We start from the raw sequence: 17,407 nt of genomic DNA, 5'->3' as shown, positions 1-17,407 counted from the left end.
CCTCCTTGCATGCTGTAAGCTTTCTATGATTCACACTGAGGATACCATCCATCGTGTTGTGTGGCACTACGACCATGCTAAATGGGATAGATTCAGAACAGATCTAGCTGCTCAAAATTGGGCATCCATGAGGCACTGTGGGCCATCAGCAGCAGCAGAATTGTATTCCAGCACAATCTGTAACCTCATGGCCCGGCATATTCCTCACTCCACCATTACCAACAAGCCAGGGAATGAACCCTGGTTCAATGAGGAGTGTAGAAGAGCATGCCAGGAGCAGCACCAGGCGTACCGAAAAATGAGGTGCCAACCTGTAGCAGCATGTACATGCATGCTAAACAGCGGGAGCAGCATACTATAGACAGAGCTACCAACGGATCAAATCCCGGCTGTAGGGCTGAAGACTTGTGCTCCAGAACTAGCAGCACATCCAGTCAAGCTGTTCCAGTACAGCTACAACACTGGCAACTACCCGACAATGTGGAAAATTGCCCAGGTATGTCCTGTCCGGACAAATCCAATCTGGCCAGTTACCACCCCATCAGCCTACTCTCAATCATAAGCAAAGTGATGGAAGGTGTCGTTGACAGTACTATCAAGCGGCACTTACTAATAACCTACTCATCGAGGCTCAGTTTGGGTTCCGCCAGGACTACTTGGCTCCAGACCTCATTACAACCTTATTCCAAACATGGACAAAAGAGCTGAATTCCAGAGGTGAGGTGAGAGTGACTGCCCTTGACATCAAGGCAGCATTTGACCGAGTGTGGCACCAAGGAGCCCTAGTAAAATTGAAGTCAATGGGAATCAGGGGGAAAACTCTCCAGTGGCTGGAGTCATACCTAGCACAAAGGAAGGTGGTAGTGGTTGTTGGAGGCCAATCATCTCAGCCCCAGGACATCGCTGCAGGAGTTCCTCAGGGCAGTGTCCTAGGCCCAACCATCTTCAGCTGCTTTATCAATGACCTTCCCTAAGGTCAGAAGTGGGGATGATTGCACAGTGTTCAGTTACATTCGCAACCCCTCAGATAATGAAGCAGTCCGTGCCCACATGTAGCAAAACCTGGACAACATCCAGGCTTGGGCTGATAAGTGGCAAGTAACATTCGTGCCAGACAAGTGCCAGGTAATGACCATCTCCAACAAGAGAGAGTCTAACCACCTCCCAATGACATTCAATGGCATTACCATCGCCGAATCCCCCACCATCAACATCCTGGAGGTCAAGAAACTTAACTAGACCAGCCATATAAATACTGTGGCTACAAGAGCAGGTCAGAGGCTGGGTATTCTGTGGCAAGTGATTCATCTCCTGACTCCCCAAAGCCTTTCCACCATCTACAAGGCACAAGTCAGGAGTGTGATGGAATACTCTCCACTTGCCTGGATGAGTGCAGCTCTAACACCTACACGTTCTCCTTCAAGTCACACACCATCCTGAATTGGAAATATATCGCCATTCCCAACTGCACAGTGGGAGAACCTTCACCACACAGACTGCAGCGGTTCAACAATGCAGCTCACCACCACCTTCTCTAGGGCAATTAGGGATGGGCAATAAATGCTGGCCTCGCCACCACCCTAAACATTCACTCCCTTCACCACCTGCAAACAGTGGCTGCAATGTTTACCATCTACAAGATGCACTGCAGCAACTCACCAAGGCTTCAACAGCACCTCCCAAACCTGCCTCTACCACCTAGAAGGACAAGGGCAGCAGGCAGATGGGAACAACACCACCTGCACGTTCCCCTCCAAGTCACACACCATCCCGACTTGGAAATATATCGCCGTTCCTTCATCGTCGCTGGGTCAAAATCCTGGAACTCCCTTCCTAACAGCACTGTGGGAGAACCTTCACCACACGGACTGCAGCGGTTCATGAAGGCGGCTCACCACCACCTTCTCAAGGGCAATTAGGGATGTGTAATAAATGCTGGCCTCGCCAGCGAAGCCCACATCCCATGAACGAATCAATAAAAATGTTGTATGTCATGATGCTGCAATGTATTGTGCATTTTGACCAGTCATTCAAAAAAATTTGTAAAGATGCTTATTTTGTAGATAATGTGCTCCTCACATTCTGGAAATGATAGACATAAGAGTTCAGTTATTGCTAAGTAGTTTAATATTTTACATAATTCTACAGTATCAATAATTTAAAACAAGGCCAGAAATATGGAACTAGCACTTTTGTTAAAAACAAAATCCATGATTGTCAGTTGTCTTCTCTTTGTACAGTGTGTCAGTGTTTGTTGTTCCACACACACTGACAGTGCTTATCATTGAAGACCATCCCCACAGCGCAGGCCCTGGTGTGGTGGAGACAAGCAGGTTTGTCCACGCAACTGTAACAAGAGAGGTAAAGTAGCTTCAGAAACGTATTGATAAATTTACATTTTAACACTGACTTACAGAGTTAGCGATCGAGGAGATGAAACTCCTCCTGTCGATAATTAAGAGAAAAAATCGGCATGAGTACCAAGTAAAAAAAAAAATCACATTTCATGCGCTCGCTATCTTCTTAGCTGAAATTATCAATTGAAATTTCACCCAGAGACGTTGTAGATTATAATAAAACAAAAGTTTGAACTAAATATTACAGTAGACCTGAGAACATTGCACGTCCTTTATTTTTACTGAGGAATGTTTATGTGCAGACATTGCTTTTTTGCTTTATTCTTATAAGTGCATCAATACAGCACATTTCACAACCTCAGGACATCCCAAAGCACTTCACAGCCAATGAAGTATTTTTGAAATGTAGCCACTGTTGTAATGTAAGGTAGACAGCCAATTTACCAAGGTCCCACAAACAGCAATGTGTTAGTGACCAGAATTGTTTTTTAGTGATGTTGGTTGAGGATAAATATTATACTGCACAGCTTGTTTGTGGAAAGCCGTTTCAGCTTTATACCCAAAAAGGTCTAGTATATTTAAGGTGTGATTTTGCCTGATTGACATCACTCTGCATTTTATTAAGTGGTGCAAGACTGCCTCCGGGATGTTATCCCATATCACTTCAGCTTCACACCACCTGCAGAACAAACTCTTTAAACTTAATTTTAAACCTTTTTAATATTAGCAACCGCTGACTGGCCCTGACTAGAGAACAATGCAATGCCAGCAGTATAACTCAGGCCTGCCGGCTCTGTATCATTCTTATAGAACTATAGAATGATACAGCACAGAAGGAGGCCGTTTGGCCCATCGTGCCTGTGCCAGCTCTTTTAAAGAGCTATCCAATTAGTCCCACTCTCCAGCTCTTTGCCCATAGGGAGTGCATGAACAGTGAGACCTGGAAGTATATGTGTGCAGGTCGTTGAAGGTGGCAGGGCGAGAACGGTTAAGAAAGCATGTGAGTTCTTGGGCTTTATAAATAGAGGCATAGAGTACAAAACAAGGAGGTTATGATGAACCTTTATAAAACACTGGTTCAGCCACAACTGGAGTATTATGTCCAGTTCTGGCCACCGCACTTCAGAAAGGATGTGAAGGCCTTAGAGAGGGTGCAGAAGAGATTTACTAGAATGATTCCAGGGATGAGGGACTTCAGTTACGTGGATAGACTGGAGAAGCTGGGGTTGTTCTCCTTAGAACAGAGAAAGTTGAGAGGAGATTTGATATAGGTGTTCAAAATCATGAAGGGTCTAGACAGAGTAGATAGAGAGAAACTGTTCCCATTGGTGGAAGGGTCACAAACCAGAGGACATAGATTTAAGGTGATTGGCAAAAAAAACAAAGGCGACATGAGAAAAAACTTTTTTACACTGCGAGTGGTTAGGATCTGGAATGCACTGCCCAAGGGAGTGGTGGAGGCAGATTCAATCATGGTCTTCAAAAGGGAACTGGATAAATACTTGAAGGGAAAGAATTTGCAGAGCTATGGAAATCGGGCGGGGGAGTGGAACTAGCTGGATTTCTCTTGCAGAGAGCTGGCACGAACTGGATGGGCCGAATGACCTCCTTCCGTGTTGTAACCATTCTATGATTCTAAAATTGTAACACACAGCAGGTCAGTCAATATCTGTGGAGAAAACAAACAAGTTAACGTTTTGGGTGTTGACCCTTTGTCAGAAATGGAAGAAATTACAGGTGAACAGCACTTAAAAAGGAACAGAACAATGGGTAGAGGAAGGTATAAAACACTGATCTAAATGCCAATGATGCTGCTTTACCAAAATCAAAAATTTAACAGAAAGTCTGTGAAGATTTTAGTTGAAATAGAAGATTTTTCCTGATTTTTTACAATACAATTACTGCGAGGTAATATTAGCAGTTGACCGCTTAACATTTTCATATGAGATTCCTGTGTTTGGTGTTTTATTGGAGGAAGTCTGCTGTTTAAATGAAAACGTTAATGTTTGCGATAGAAGAGTGAACAAAATAAGGTCAAATTTTGTCACAGGAAAATACATTTAGACCAGAAAGTTCCAGAAACAATTATGGTTTAGTGGCTGACAATGGTCTGGAGCTGTCTGCAGCACCAAGCCTTATATAACTGAGCTTGATGAGCTATAGGCTCTTATCTTATTCCACAGATTCTTGTAATCTTGCAATGTTCTCACTGCCAGTGTTTGGGTCTGGCAAATCAGTAAACTCAAAGCTGGGCAGAAAGAGCAAGGCTGTACTAGCAAGGCTGTACTGAGTCCTGTAGGTGTGGCTTATTCATCTTGTATCAGTGTTCCTCAGACCTTTGGCTAGAAATTCCGCTATACATTACAATGAACCCACAGATAAAATCATGTACATACTAGGGCTGTAGATAAATGTAGCCATGGAAGAATCTCGAGTTGCATAAGTGTGTCATAAAAAGAATTATACAAGAATAAGCAATACAGGATATAAAATGAAGGCTTCAAATAATCTTTGCCAATACAATGATAGTTTCTTACTCTCAGTGTTTTTCTTCAAACCTCTCACAGTCTATCACATTACCTTGGTTATTATCAGTCTTCCTACCTGCAGGATTCTGGATCAAATGCTTTCTGTTTCTGCGAGCATGTTTCATGATTTTCCATATTCCTGCAAACACAATCACACACATCCTCATCGAACTGCATGTGGGGCCCACAGATGGCCAGCTCTGCAATGGGAGAAAGTTCTAAATGGAAAAGAAACAAATTTGAGAAAGTGCAGCTCATACCTTACATATTTTGTAATGTATGAAATCTCAAACAAATGTTAATATACGGGGTTTATCACCATCTTCTCTTTGGTCGGTGGAAGTCACACAGTGGCATTTCTGCTTATCCCACATCAGTCCCCTGGAGCAGTGATTCTCATCATGCAGACAGCTGGAAGTCACAGCAGCAGCCTGTTAGTCCTGTTGTGTCCCTGCTGTTAAACTTACACTGCTGTATACTTTCTACAACATATAACCCCTAAATTAACCAAATACAACATTTCCTGTTCTATTATTTGTCTGTAAAAGGCACATCATTCACAATGAACTTATCAAAAATAAACAGCTGCACATTACATTGAAGGATGTACTTTATGAATGCCAAACATAAATTACAATTCTTATAGGATTTTTTTTTGATCAGTTGATGAGAATTATTATCTTAATTTTAGGTTTTTATTTGAACTGGTTCAGTCTTGGTATCCACTGCACTGGAATTGTGCAAACAAGGAGTGTGAGATAACATGTTTTAGATTCTTAGCTACCATGGCACATTCAAATTGATGTAGCTTTTTTTCACAGTCAATGTAATCACTTGTTTTGTAGGCAAACATGGGAACTAATGTATGTACAACAGGGTCCCAGTTGAGTAAAGAATGAATCTGTTTTGTTGTTGTTGGATGAGTGATGAACGTTGCCCAGCACACCTGGAGAACTCTGTGCCCATCTTTAAAGAGCAAAAGCATCTTTTACATCTACCTGCACAGGCAGACAGGGTCTCGGTTTAACGTCTCATCTGAAAGACAGCACCTCTGACATTGCAGTACTCCTTCAGAGCTGGACTATCAGCTAGATTGGGTTAGATCTGTATCAGCTAGATTGGGTTAGTCCTGTATCAGCTAGATTGGGTTAGATCTGTATCAGCTAGATTGGGTTAGATCTGTATCAGCTAGATTGGGTTAGATCTGTATCAGCTAGATTGGGTTAGACCTGTATCAGCTAGATTGGGTTAGATCTGTATCAGCTAGATTGGGTTAGACCTGTATCAGCTAGATTGGGTTAGATCTGTATCAGCTAGATTGGGTTAGATCTGTATCAGCTAGATTGGGTTAGATCTGTATCAGCTAGATTGGGTTAGATCTGTACCAGCTAGATTGGGTTAGATCTGTATCAGCTAGATTGGGTTAGACCTGTATCAGCTAGATTGAGTTAGATCTGTATCAGCTAGATTGGGTTAGATCTGTATCAGCTAGATTGAGTTAGATCTGTATCAGCTAGATTGGGTTAGATCTGTATCAGCTAGATTGGGTTAGATCTGTACCAGCTAGATTGGGTTAGATCTGTATCAGCTAGATTGGGTTAAATCTGTATCAGCTCGATTGGGTTAGATCTGTACCAGCTAGATTGGGTTAGATCTGTATCAGCTAGATTGAGTTAGATCTGTATCAGCTAGATTGGGTTAGATCTGTATCAGCTAGATTGAGTTAGATCTGTATCAGCTAGATTGGGTTAAATCTGTATCAACTCGATTGGGTTAGACCTGTATCAGCTAGATTGGGTTAGACCTGTATCAGCTAGATTGGGTTAGATCTGTATCAGCTAGATTGGGTTAGATCTGTATCAGCTAGATTGGGTTAGATCTGTATCAGCTAGATTGGGTTAGATCTGTATCAGCTAGATTGGGTTAGATCTGTATCAGCTAGATTGAGTTAGATCTGTATCAGCTAGATTGGGTTAAATCTGTATCAGCTCGATTGGGTTAGACCTGTATCAGCTAGATTGGGTTAGACCTGTATCAGCTAGATTGGGTTAGATCTGTATCAGCTAGATTGGGTTAGATCTGTATCAGCTAGATTGGGTTAGATCTGATTCAGCTAGATTGGGTTAGATCTGTACCAGCTAGATTGGGTTAGATCTGATTCAGCTAGATTGGGTTAGATCTGTATCAGCTAGATTGGGTTAGATCTGTATCAGCTAGATTGGGTTAGATCTGTATCAGCTAGATTGGGTTAGATCTGTATCAGCTAGATTGGGTTAGATCTGTATCAGCTAGATTGGGTTAGATCTGTATCAGCTAGATTGGGTTAGATCTGTATCAGCTAGATTGGGTTAGATCTGATTCAGCTAGATTGGGTTAGATCTGTATCAGCTCGATTGGGTTAGATCTGATTCAGCTAGATTGGGTTAGATCTGTATCAGCTAGATTGGGTTAGATCTGTATCAGCTAGATTGGGTTAGATCTGTATCAGCTAGATTGGGTTAGATCTGATTCAGCTAGATTGGGTTAGATCTGTATCAGCTAGATTGGGTTAGATCTGTATCAGCTAGATTGGGTTAGATCTGATTCAGCTAGATTGGGTTAGATCTGATTCAGCTAGATTGGGTTAGATCTGTATCAGCTAGATTGGGTTAGATCTATATCAGCTAGATTGGGTTAGATCTGATTCAGCTAGATTGGGTTAGATCTGATTCAGCTAGATTGGGTTAGATCTGATTCAGCTAGATTGGGTTAGATCTGTATCAGCTAGATTGGGTTAGATCTGATTCAGCTAGATTGGGTTAGATCTGATTCAGCTCGATTCTGTACTCGAGTCCTGGAGTGGGGCACAGATCCACAGCCCCGTTGACTCGTAGTTGAATACTACCATTGAACCAAACTGATACTCTGAGATTTAAGGTACTGTGAAAAAATGTCTGTGAGGCAAAGTGGACAGCTGCCTTCACTAGTGTCCAAATGCCATTTCGATTTTTTTATGTTATCAAACAGCCTTTGCTGACACTAAAGCAGTTTAGAAAGTTCACATTACATTGGTTGAAGCTAAAGTGAAAGCTAAAGTAAAGTGAAACTATCTGCTGCAAGTACTTGGCAAACTGATGTTCTGTCAGATCAGTGACTTCCCTCCTTAATTATACGGCAGGTTTTGTATTATTGTGACATGAAAACCGTGTTGTATATACACAAGAAGTGCAGTGTACCTTGGTAGTAAGTCTCGCTCCATTTTGCTTGCTTTCCTCTGAGCTGGGAAGCATCTTGAATGAGCTCAGCCCCTCCCCCAGCTAGCCTGGCTGAGATTTTAATTTACAGTGTGTGGAATGGCAGTACATTCTAACACTTATAAAATAGTTTAAAATAGAAATATAAGATTGGAATGGTGTTCAGTTCAATTCCACCCTGGCTATTGCATTTACAACAGTGATTTTATCAGAAGTATCACTAGGTGGGAGGAGATTTCATTTACCTGAATTCTTCATGTGTGAGGATTGACCTTCGAATGATGGAGTATGCATGTCGACTGGAGATACATTTACAAGAAGTGTGGTTAGCAACTCTGATAGTCACGGGATCTGGTATATTGGTTAGGGGAATGACAATCTCAAAGAGCTAGAAATACAAATTGAAACATTAGTAACACAATTTCAAAGTTCATTCCTTGTTTTAAACTAATAATCTGAAGTGGTTACTTGTTTGTACCAGAACTGCCCTCTCTTCCTTTATCACTGGTGAAAACTTAGAAGTTAAAATCGAAGTGTGCAATATTAATAACAAACCTATCAACAGTTTCATATAAAATTCCCGTGCCTTCTGTTTTAATTAAGGGATTAATTTATAGAAGGGTTAACACCTTTGTTAAGATTACAGGCACATGAACTTCATACAAACATATTAACACAGTTGTTATTACTATTGACCACGTGATCTCAAACTAAAAGTTGACACCAATGGGTCTTATTGCAGTTGAGCAAGAGTGTGCAACATTCCGCTGCTGTGCAAATAAGCTCATTTTATGAGATGCGAATAAATGTGGCAATTTGAAAATGGAGCTCACTTTACAATGTAGTGGAGAAGTCTACATTCGTGGAACTCTGGCAATGCAATTTTTCTCAATCCTCTGTGTTTTCCCTTCCAAATAGAGTTTAGTCCTTTGCTAGGTTTCTGCTAACAAGACAAACAAAATTCCAGGTCTTGAAATTTCGGGCTCCCTGCTCTACCACCAACAGTGCAGGACTCCCGACCACAGACATCAAATGCAACAGAGCCCATCCTGAGTCCCAGGGACAGGCTCATTTAAATAGTTGAGGTTGGAGGCCTGCACTTGTATGGACACAACAGAGTCACCTACCCTGACTGAAGTGAGGAAAATCGGAGCAGCATCCTGCTGCTTTGATGGCAGAGCCAAAGGAAAATGCATCTTTTTCCCTGAAGGTAAAGATGGCCAGATATTTAAAAGTTATTGATCAGCTTGGAGCCTTTGTATGGTCCAGTACTGGATCTGTGTGAGTTCTCAGCTGGTGTGGGTCCTGCTGGAAGTAGGGAGAGCATAATGGGTGGAACTTCTGGAACCACCTAGGAACTCCCTTAGACACATCACAAAGCAGCCTTTGGACATGGGAGGGGGCTGATGGAAGACTCGCCAGCTCCCCTCAGACTAGATTTGAAATGGGGTGGGAAACCCAGCAGAGTTCAGTTCAGCCCCACTTCTGCCCTCCAACTCAACTGGAATTTCAGGCTCTATGCTTCTTAATTAATTCGGTAACACATCACTCAAATAAATTGTACCTATTAAGTGAAGATATTTGCATATCTATATTGATACAGCCATCATTCAATCATTTCTTGTACCCGTGCTGCAACATTTTCTTATTGATTTTAACTTTACCACTCCTTTGAAAACTGCTGCTTTGTATAAGTGACACTTATTTATAATTCCATTACTGGTTGGTCTCCTTAAACACTGATTTTTCATAACTTTTCCACACATCCTTTAAAATTACTGAACGCGAGCAGATAACAAGGGGACCAATAGTCTATCTCCCTAACTAATGAGATTTAAGGATTGAGAAAGAAACAGAAGAACAACAGAGAAGGAAATAGGTCAAATCAGGTCAGAAAGAGAAATAAAGAGATGGAAAGAAAGAGATTTAAAAAAGACAAAGGAAAAGTAAGAAAAAAATGTTAAAATGTTAAATTTTACAAATCTCTAACAACAATTTGCTACCTGTAGGAATGAGACTCCACAGTTTCAATTGTTCCCTTTTTGGACTGGAGAGGTCGAGTGGCATTGCAGGAACAAAAATCTTGTCATTAAAAAGGTACTTATGCTGTTAAGTACCAGCCCTAACTTTAATTTAAGTTTAATTGGCAATTAGGAACATAGGAACAGGAGTCGGCCATTCAGCCCCTCGAGCCTGTTTTGCCATTCAATTAGATCATGGCCGTCTGTACCTTAACTCTATCTACCCGCCTTCACTCCATATCCCTTAATACCCTTGCCGAACAAAAATTTTCAATTGACCCCCAGCCTCGACAGCCTTTTTAGGGAAGAGCCTTAGAGATTTCCACTCCCCTTTGTGTGAAGAAGCGCTTCCTGACATCACCCCTAAAAGGCCTGACTCTCATTTTAAGGTTATGCCCCCTATGTTCTGGACACCCCCACCAGAGGAAATAGTTTCTCTACCCTATCAGTTCCTTTAATCATCTTAAATACCTTAATTAGACCACCCTTAATCTTCTGTACTCGAGGGAATACAAGCCTAGTCTATGCAACCTGTATTTTAGCCCGGTATCTTCTGGTGAATCTGCACCAGACCCCCTCCAAGGCCAATCTATCCTTCCTGAGGTGCGGTGCCCAGAACTGAACCCAGTATCTCCAGATGGGGTCTAACCAGAGCTCTGTACAGCTGGAACAGAACTTCCACCCCTTTGTATTCCAGCCCCTCGAGATAAAGGCCAACATTCCATTAGCCTTTTTGATTATTTTTTTGTACCTGTTCACTAGCTTTTAGTGATTTCTATACTTAGACCCCTAAATCTCTCTGCTCCTCCACAGTTCCCACTACTCGCCACTTAGAAAATACTCTGATTTATCTTTCTTAGGTCCAAAGTGGATGACCTCACACTTCCCCACATTGAACTCCATCTGCCCCAGTTTTGCCCACTCACTCAATCTCTCAATGTCCCTTTGCAACTTTCTGCTCCCATCTACACTATTTACTGTGCCACCTAACTTAGTGTCAGCAAACTTGGATATACGGCTCTCTATTCCTTCATCCAAGGCATTTATAAATAGTGAAAAGCTGAGGCCCCAGTACAGATCCCTGGGGAACATCATATTCTGCCAATTTGAGTACATACCCATTATCCCTACTCTCTGTCTCCCACCTCCTCACCAATTCCCTACCCATGTCAATAAATTGCCTCCAATTCTATGTGCACTCATTTTCGTTAACAGTCTCTTATGTAGAACCTTATCGAATGCCTTCTGGAAGTTCATATAAATAACATCCATAGACACTCCCTTATCTACCACGTTAGCGACCTCCTCAAAAAATTCAACCAGGTTCATTAGACAGGACTTACCCTTTACAAATCCATGCTCGCTCTCTCTGATCAGCTCATATTTGTCCAAGTGCTCAGTCACTCTGTCCCTAATAACAGATTCTAGTAACTTCCCCACAACAGACGTTAGATTAATAGGCCTATAATTTCCTGGTTTATCTCTCCCACCCTTAGATAATGGAGTGAGATTGATAATTTTCCAATCCAAGGGGACAATTCCTGAATCAAGAGAGTTTTGAAGATCATGACGAGAGCATCTACAATTTCCATACCTACTTATTTTAATCCCCTGGGGTATTTAATCAGGTCCTGGAGATTTGTCTATCTTCAGTCTTATTATTTTCTCCATTACCATTTTTTACTTATATTAAATCTAGTAAGTTCCTCCCCTTGATTTATTTTAATTGTCCTAGTATCTCCTGTACTTTATTCTCATCCTGTGCTGTGAAGATCGATACAAGTAATTATTTAGCAAGTGTGCCATTTCCTGATTTTCAATTACTAGAAAATAAATGGGCAAATGCAGCAACTTCTTGAAACTCCCGGGGAGGTTGAGGGCGAGCTGCCATTTTTGCGAGGCTAACAGTGGAGCGGCATAAAACGTCCAGCACTTTGTAGCAATTCACAGCTTATCTCTTCCTCGCCACAAATTGCTGGATGATTTACACATTAATAACAGCGAACACCATTAAACTGGCCGTTATTTTGGCAGAAAATTCTGGCCCATTGTGAGCAAGCTTTTGAAATGTACCATTTACTAAATAAAGTAGAGTTCCCTTTTCAAATAATTTGTTACCAAAGTTGCCTTGTATTCTCTGTACACAGTAAATAAATCCATACACTTGCAACAAACCGAATTTCTTCACTACTTGCCCAGTTGAGGTAGGACTATCTGGGAGAGAGGTCGTCCTATGATTATCTGATTGGCAGTCAAGCTCTTCCAATCTACTCAACCTCTTGCTCAACTGAAGCTATCCAACTTTGTATCAGTTTACATCCCAAAACTATCTCTGTGAAAGGCCTAGTTAATAAGGGAAGTAAAGATTACATGAACCAACAGTTACCTGGACAAGTTTATCTAATCAAAACTATTATGTTCCTCTGAACTTTCTTCTCTAAGTTCTAAATACAACATCAAGCATGTTCTTCCCTCTCCCTGCATCCTCACTTCATTGGGATCTAGACTCAATGCACTTATTGACTTATCTTCTATCCTGCTCTTTTCAACCTTGATGGTTTCCTGCCTTAGCCTGTCACCTTGGGTTCTCAATGGAAAGAAACTGATACTTCTTTCTTTGTGCAAAGTTTCAGTGAAAATTATTAACATGAGTCCAGCTGTCGTGACCTGTATTTCACCCTTCAATATATCAATGATCTTCAAGGTGGCATCTTTCAATGTGATTTGGTTTATATACTGTGTTAATACCAACTGTTGATTTGGCTATATTTCATAAAGTTTTGACAGCAAACTATTAGGCTACTTAAAGTTTAGCATCTCTTGAACTGAGTTTATGCAAATAGAAATTTCAAATGATAAAACGAATGGAAGATCGGATATATATATTCCTTATTCAAGCTAGTTTTAATTATCTATTGTTAAATCAGTGTAGATAAAGTCTCAGTAGCTTAACATTTCAAATTGCAAATCAGCCCAAGTAAATTGAGATTACTGGTTGTAGTTAAATGAAACAACAATGGATAAATGGGAGTACAGGAAGGTGCAACTGAGGATAGGCAGTTCGACAGGCTAAAGACTGAGTTATTTATACCACAGCTCTCAGTTTTTGCCTACCCTCATGATTACAACACATGCAATCTCAATTTGGTGGAAGTATTTATATTACTGCTTGTGCATCCTTGCTAAACTAGCAGCTTAACTCAGTACACTACCGAATGTACCATTGAATGCACTGAAGGTTTGAAGTGTGAGACCCCTCTGGAAGGCTTTTTGAGATCACAGAGTGCAGTAAGAACCAACCAATTAAATATTGAGGTGATCATTATGACCATTCATCAGTGAGAATGGTCGTTATCTGTGGAAAGTACCAAGAAGGCTTATTTTGATGGATAGTACAGCTTTCATGCACTAGAGCTAACCAACTAACTTTCCAGTGTAAACGACATTTACTTTCTTAAAAAATAAAACAAAGCTACACTACATCTTTGTGGATGTAGGAAGTGCTGATGTTCTTGCAGACCAGACTCTCTTCATTGCAGCATCCACCACATCTAAATACAGACACGCATGGAGGTTTGAAGAAGGTATTGGTGCTTCTTCCAAGTTCCTTAGCGACATCAACACAGGATTCCCTGGGGACACATTGAGTCCTCTGCCATTCATCATCGATGGCTACATTGAAAACAAATTGAAAATATAATTAAACTCCCCACGTTCATTGGAAATATATAAAGGATAAAAGAAGAGGTTTGAAAATAAGTAAGCTTACATTTGAGAATTTCTGCGCCGTAGTATGGAGAAGCAAACCTGGTTGACCGTGATCGTGTGTCAAAGCCCACCAAGTATTTTAATTTTTGACGGCATTTCCACCGTTTCCAATCTGATGAGTTGATAATTGATAGTAATTCCCTCACATTGGAAGCAGCTCTGATTTGTTGCTCTAAACTCGCTCTCTTCTGCTTCTAAAAGATAAAAAAACCAGAAACATAACAGTGAAAGAGCATTGGTTGTTCAGCAATACATCTCACTGACTGAACGTTTTTAATAAATCCATATCACCTAGTAAAACCAAATAAATCTGTTCATTCATTATTTCTATTTTAAAAGGTAACTTTTTGCTCAGTAAGTTTGTCCAGTGAGTGGCTGACCATATACGGCAAAGCCTCAGGTTTGATCTGAATTAGTTCATTCAAATGAAGTAGCATCAGCAATGCTACAATTGGCCTCAGTGCTGTGGATTAGGGAGGTGAACATCACTTGGGCTCCCACTCTTGCTTACTACTCAGCCGCTCCTGGTCGAAGTGTGTGGATCAAGACTCCAGCTCACCCCTGCTGACAGTCATTGCCAAGACTCACAACTGAATATTGGTACCTTGGGCAAGGTGTAGACACCCACCAAACCTTACAGCAAATGGCAATGCCTTCAGGAAGGGAATAAAGAAATGTTGGCAAGAAAAAAATGTTTTCTTTAATTTGCCCCCTATATGTTTAAGTTGTCTCCTCAGGTGCCTCCCATTCAATACACTGCCTCTCACCTGCTGTGTAGCCTCTCCAAAAGCTGCTTTTGATGCTTCTACCCAGAGACACTCAGATTGACGAGTCTACTTGCCTTCCAGCTTCTTCTCTTTTCTCCCCATGGGGAAACACATTGCGGAAGGCACATTTCACCCTTCCCCCCCTCCCCCGGCTTCCTCCAGGAACTCACTGTGTGGGGAATGAGGGGAGGGAGCCCACATCTGACCAGACTGACCTCCGTCTTTCCATTTTCACTTTGGTTTTTAAAGACTAAAGTTTACATTTCTAGCAATTTTGGAACAATTTTGTAGTCCCATAAGGCAGTAAAGAGTTACTCATATCACCTCCCACATATAACAACAACAGAATATCTAAGGATATATATTATCACAATTATTAATAACTGAAACCCGTCCATATTGAGATAAAAGGAAATGCTGCATTATTGCTTCACTATCTTGTGGAGATGAAAGCCTTGATCTTAACAAAATCCAAATTGTCCTCATTCCCAATGTACTGTGTGTATTAGATATTTGGATTGACTGTCCAATTACTTGTATACAATAAAGCAGAAAAGCAATAGGAACTCAAATCAGAAAAGCAATAGGAACTGTGGCTGCAGTGTGCACCATCCACAGGATGCACTGCAGCAACTCGCCAAGGCTTCTTCGACAGCACCTCCCAAACCCGCGACCTCTACCACCTAGAAGGACAAGAGCAGCAGGCACATGGGAACAACACCACCTGCACGTTCCCCTCCAAGTCACACACCATCCCGACTTGGAAATATATCGCCGTTCCTTCATTGTCGCTGGGTCAAAATCCTGGAACTCCCTTCCTAACAGCACTGTGGGAGAACCTTCACCACACGGACTGCAGCGGTTCAAGAAGGCGGCTCACCACCACCTTCTCGAGGGCAATTAGGGATGGGCAATAAATGCTGGCCTCACCAGCGATGCCCACATCCCATGAATGAATTAAAAAAAAATCAAGCCATTTAACAGGGCCAGATTTGAAACTGTCAACTGGAGGTGCTGATTTCTGCTTTGTGGGAATAGAATGAACAGAGATACATCATTCACATAATACAATGCAACTCATAACATCTAACCAGAAGCTATATGTAAAGAAATGATCCTCAGCCTGCATCTTAGCTTTCAAAAGCTGAGTATTTGGCATTGTTCTGCACAGATTGGGCTGCCTTTCCTTTATTTCCAAATCTTAGCCACTAACCTTCGCAGATGATGTAATACAGCATCTATTTGTAAACACGTCAACATCAGCGACCATATCAGCCCCCAGAGTGGGAGGGATGCTCTACCAAAATTGTCAAAAGAACCATGAATTTTGGATCGCAAGTAATTAAAGAAACTTATTTTATCATATATACAGTAGAGAAGGTGGTTAAGAAGGCATACAGAATACTTTCCTTTATTAGTCGAGGCATAGAATATAAGAGCAGGGAGGTTATGCTAGAACTTTATAAAACACTAGTTAGGCCACAGCTTGAGTACTGTGTACAGTTCTGGTCACCACATTACAGGAAAGATGTGATTGCACTAGAGAGGGTACAGAGGAGATTTATGAGGAGGTTGCCAGGACTGGAGAATTTTAGCTATGAGGAAAGATTGGATAGGCTGGGGTTGTTTTCTTTGGAACAGAGGAGGCCGAGGGGAGATTTAATTAAGGTGTATAAAATTATGAGGGGCCTAGATAGAGTGGATAGGAAGGACCTATTTCCCTTAGCAGAGGGGTCAGTGACCAGGGGGCATAGATTTAAAGTAATTGGTAGAAGGATTAGAGGGGAACTGAGGAGAATTTTTTTCCCCCAGAGGGTGGTGGGGGTCTGGAACTCACTGCCTGAAAGGGTGGGAGAGGCAGAAACCCTCAACTCATTTAAAAAGTACCTGGATGTGCACCTGAAGTGCCGTAACCTACAGGGCTAGGGACCAAGTGCTGGAAAGTGGGATTAGGCTGGGTGGCTCTTTTTCGAGACCAGCATGGACACGATGGGCCGAATGGCCTCCTTCTGTGCCGTAAATATTTTCTATGTTTTTATGTTTCTTTATATACAAGATAGTGAATAACCTAATATCACATGGAGAGGAGAACTCTCTAAATTGCCCTATTAGCAATCATGTTGTACATCTGTGTTGTACATCTGTATATTGATATGCACTATCATTGTGGTATGTATTTGATTCACAGAATATTACAGTGCAATGAAATGAGCTAGCTCAGATTACTGGCAAACCAGCTAGTAAATTGATATTTGAAGCCTCAATACTGTACTGATTTTCTTCTGTTTTATATAATGATGTTTATATCTTTTGCACAATCAGTGAAGAGGTTACATTGCCTATGTTCAGAAGGCTGTGTTCTGATTTTCAGGTGTTCACCAGCTATTCCTCTTAAGCTAGCACCAAGGACCACTCCCAAGAACAAACCCTCATTCATTACAATCAGAAGTGACCTTTCACACACAATATCTGGTAATGTAGCAATGCCCAAAATTGAGCAGAGCCCCTTGTTATTGTAATTTGATCACTTGAAATGGCATGAACCCCATCATATTCTTCTTGTTCTTTGGATAATGGTGAAAGTGCCATGCATAGATTCACGACTAAGGTCAGAGCAAATGGAGTCAGGGGACAGGTAGCAGAATGGATAGCAAGCTGGCTACAAAAACAGAAAACAGAGAGTGGGTGTTAAAGGTAGTTACTCAGATTGGTAAAAGGTGGGAAGTGGTGTTC

The 17,407-nt window shown here is 41.4% G+C and overlaps 1 protein-coding gene across 1 annotated transcript in view; it reads right to left on the bottom strand.

The window, feature by feature from the left end:
- Positions 1-2,120: 2,120 nt before the first annotated feature.
- The window catches only part of vegfd (vascular endothelial growth factor D), a 149,761-nt gene continuing 134,474 nt past the window's right edge, over positions 2,121-17,407 (bottom strand). The window contains exons 3-8 of the mRNA XM_067992418.1: positions 13,909-14,101; positions 13,621-13,811; positions 8,364-8,506; positions 5,205-5,296; positions 4,962-5,103; positions 2,121-2,347 (exon numbers count right to left, since the gene is read on the bottom strand). Coding sequence (XP_067848519.1) covers positions 2,245-2,347; positions 4,962-5,103; positions 5,205-5,296; positions 8,364-8,506; positions 13,621-13,811; positions 13,909-14,101 — 864 coding nt within the window. The 3' untranslated portion in view covers positions 2,121-2,244. The remainder of the gene's footprint in view (positions 2,348-4,961; positions 5,104-5,204; positions 5,297-8,363; positions 8,507-13,620; positions 13,812-13,908; positions 14,102-17,407) is intronic.

The sequence above is a fragment of the Heptranchias perlo genome, chromosome 11, assembly GCF_035084215.1.
Source record: "Heptranchias perlo isolate sHepPer1 chromosome 11, sHepPer1.hap1, whole genome shotgun sequence".
Classification (NCBI taxonomy): Eukaryota; Metazoa; Chordata; class Chondrichthyes; order Hexanchiformes; family Hexanchidae; genus Heptranchias; species Heptranchias perlo.
Note: the sequence above shows the minus strand (reverse complement) of the source record. Positions and strands in the feature narration are given on the sequence as shown.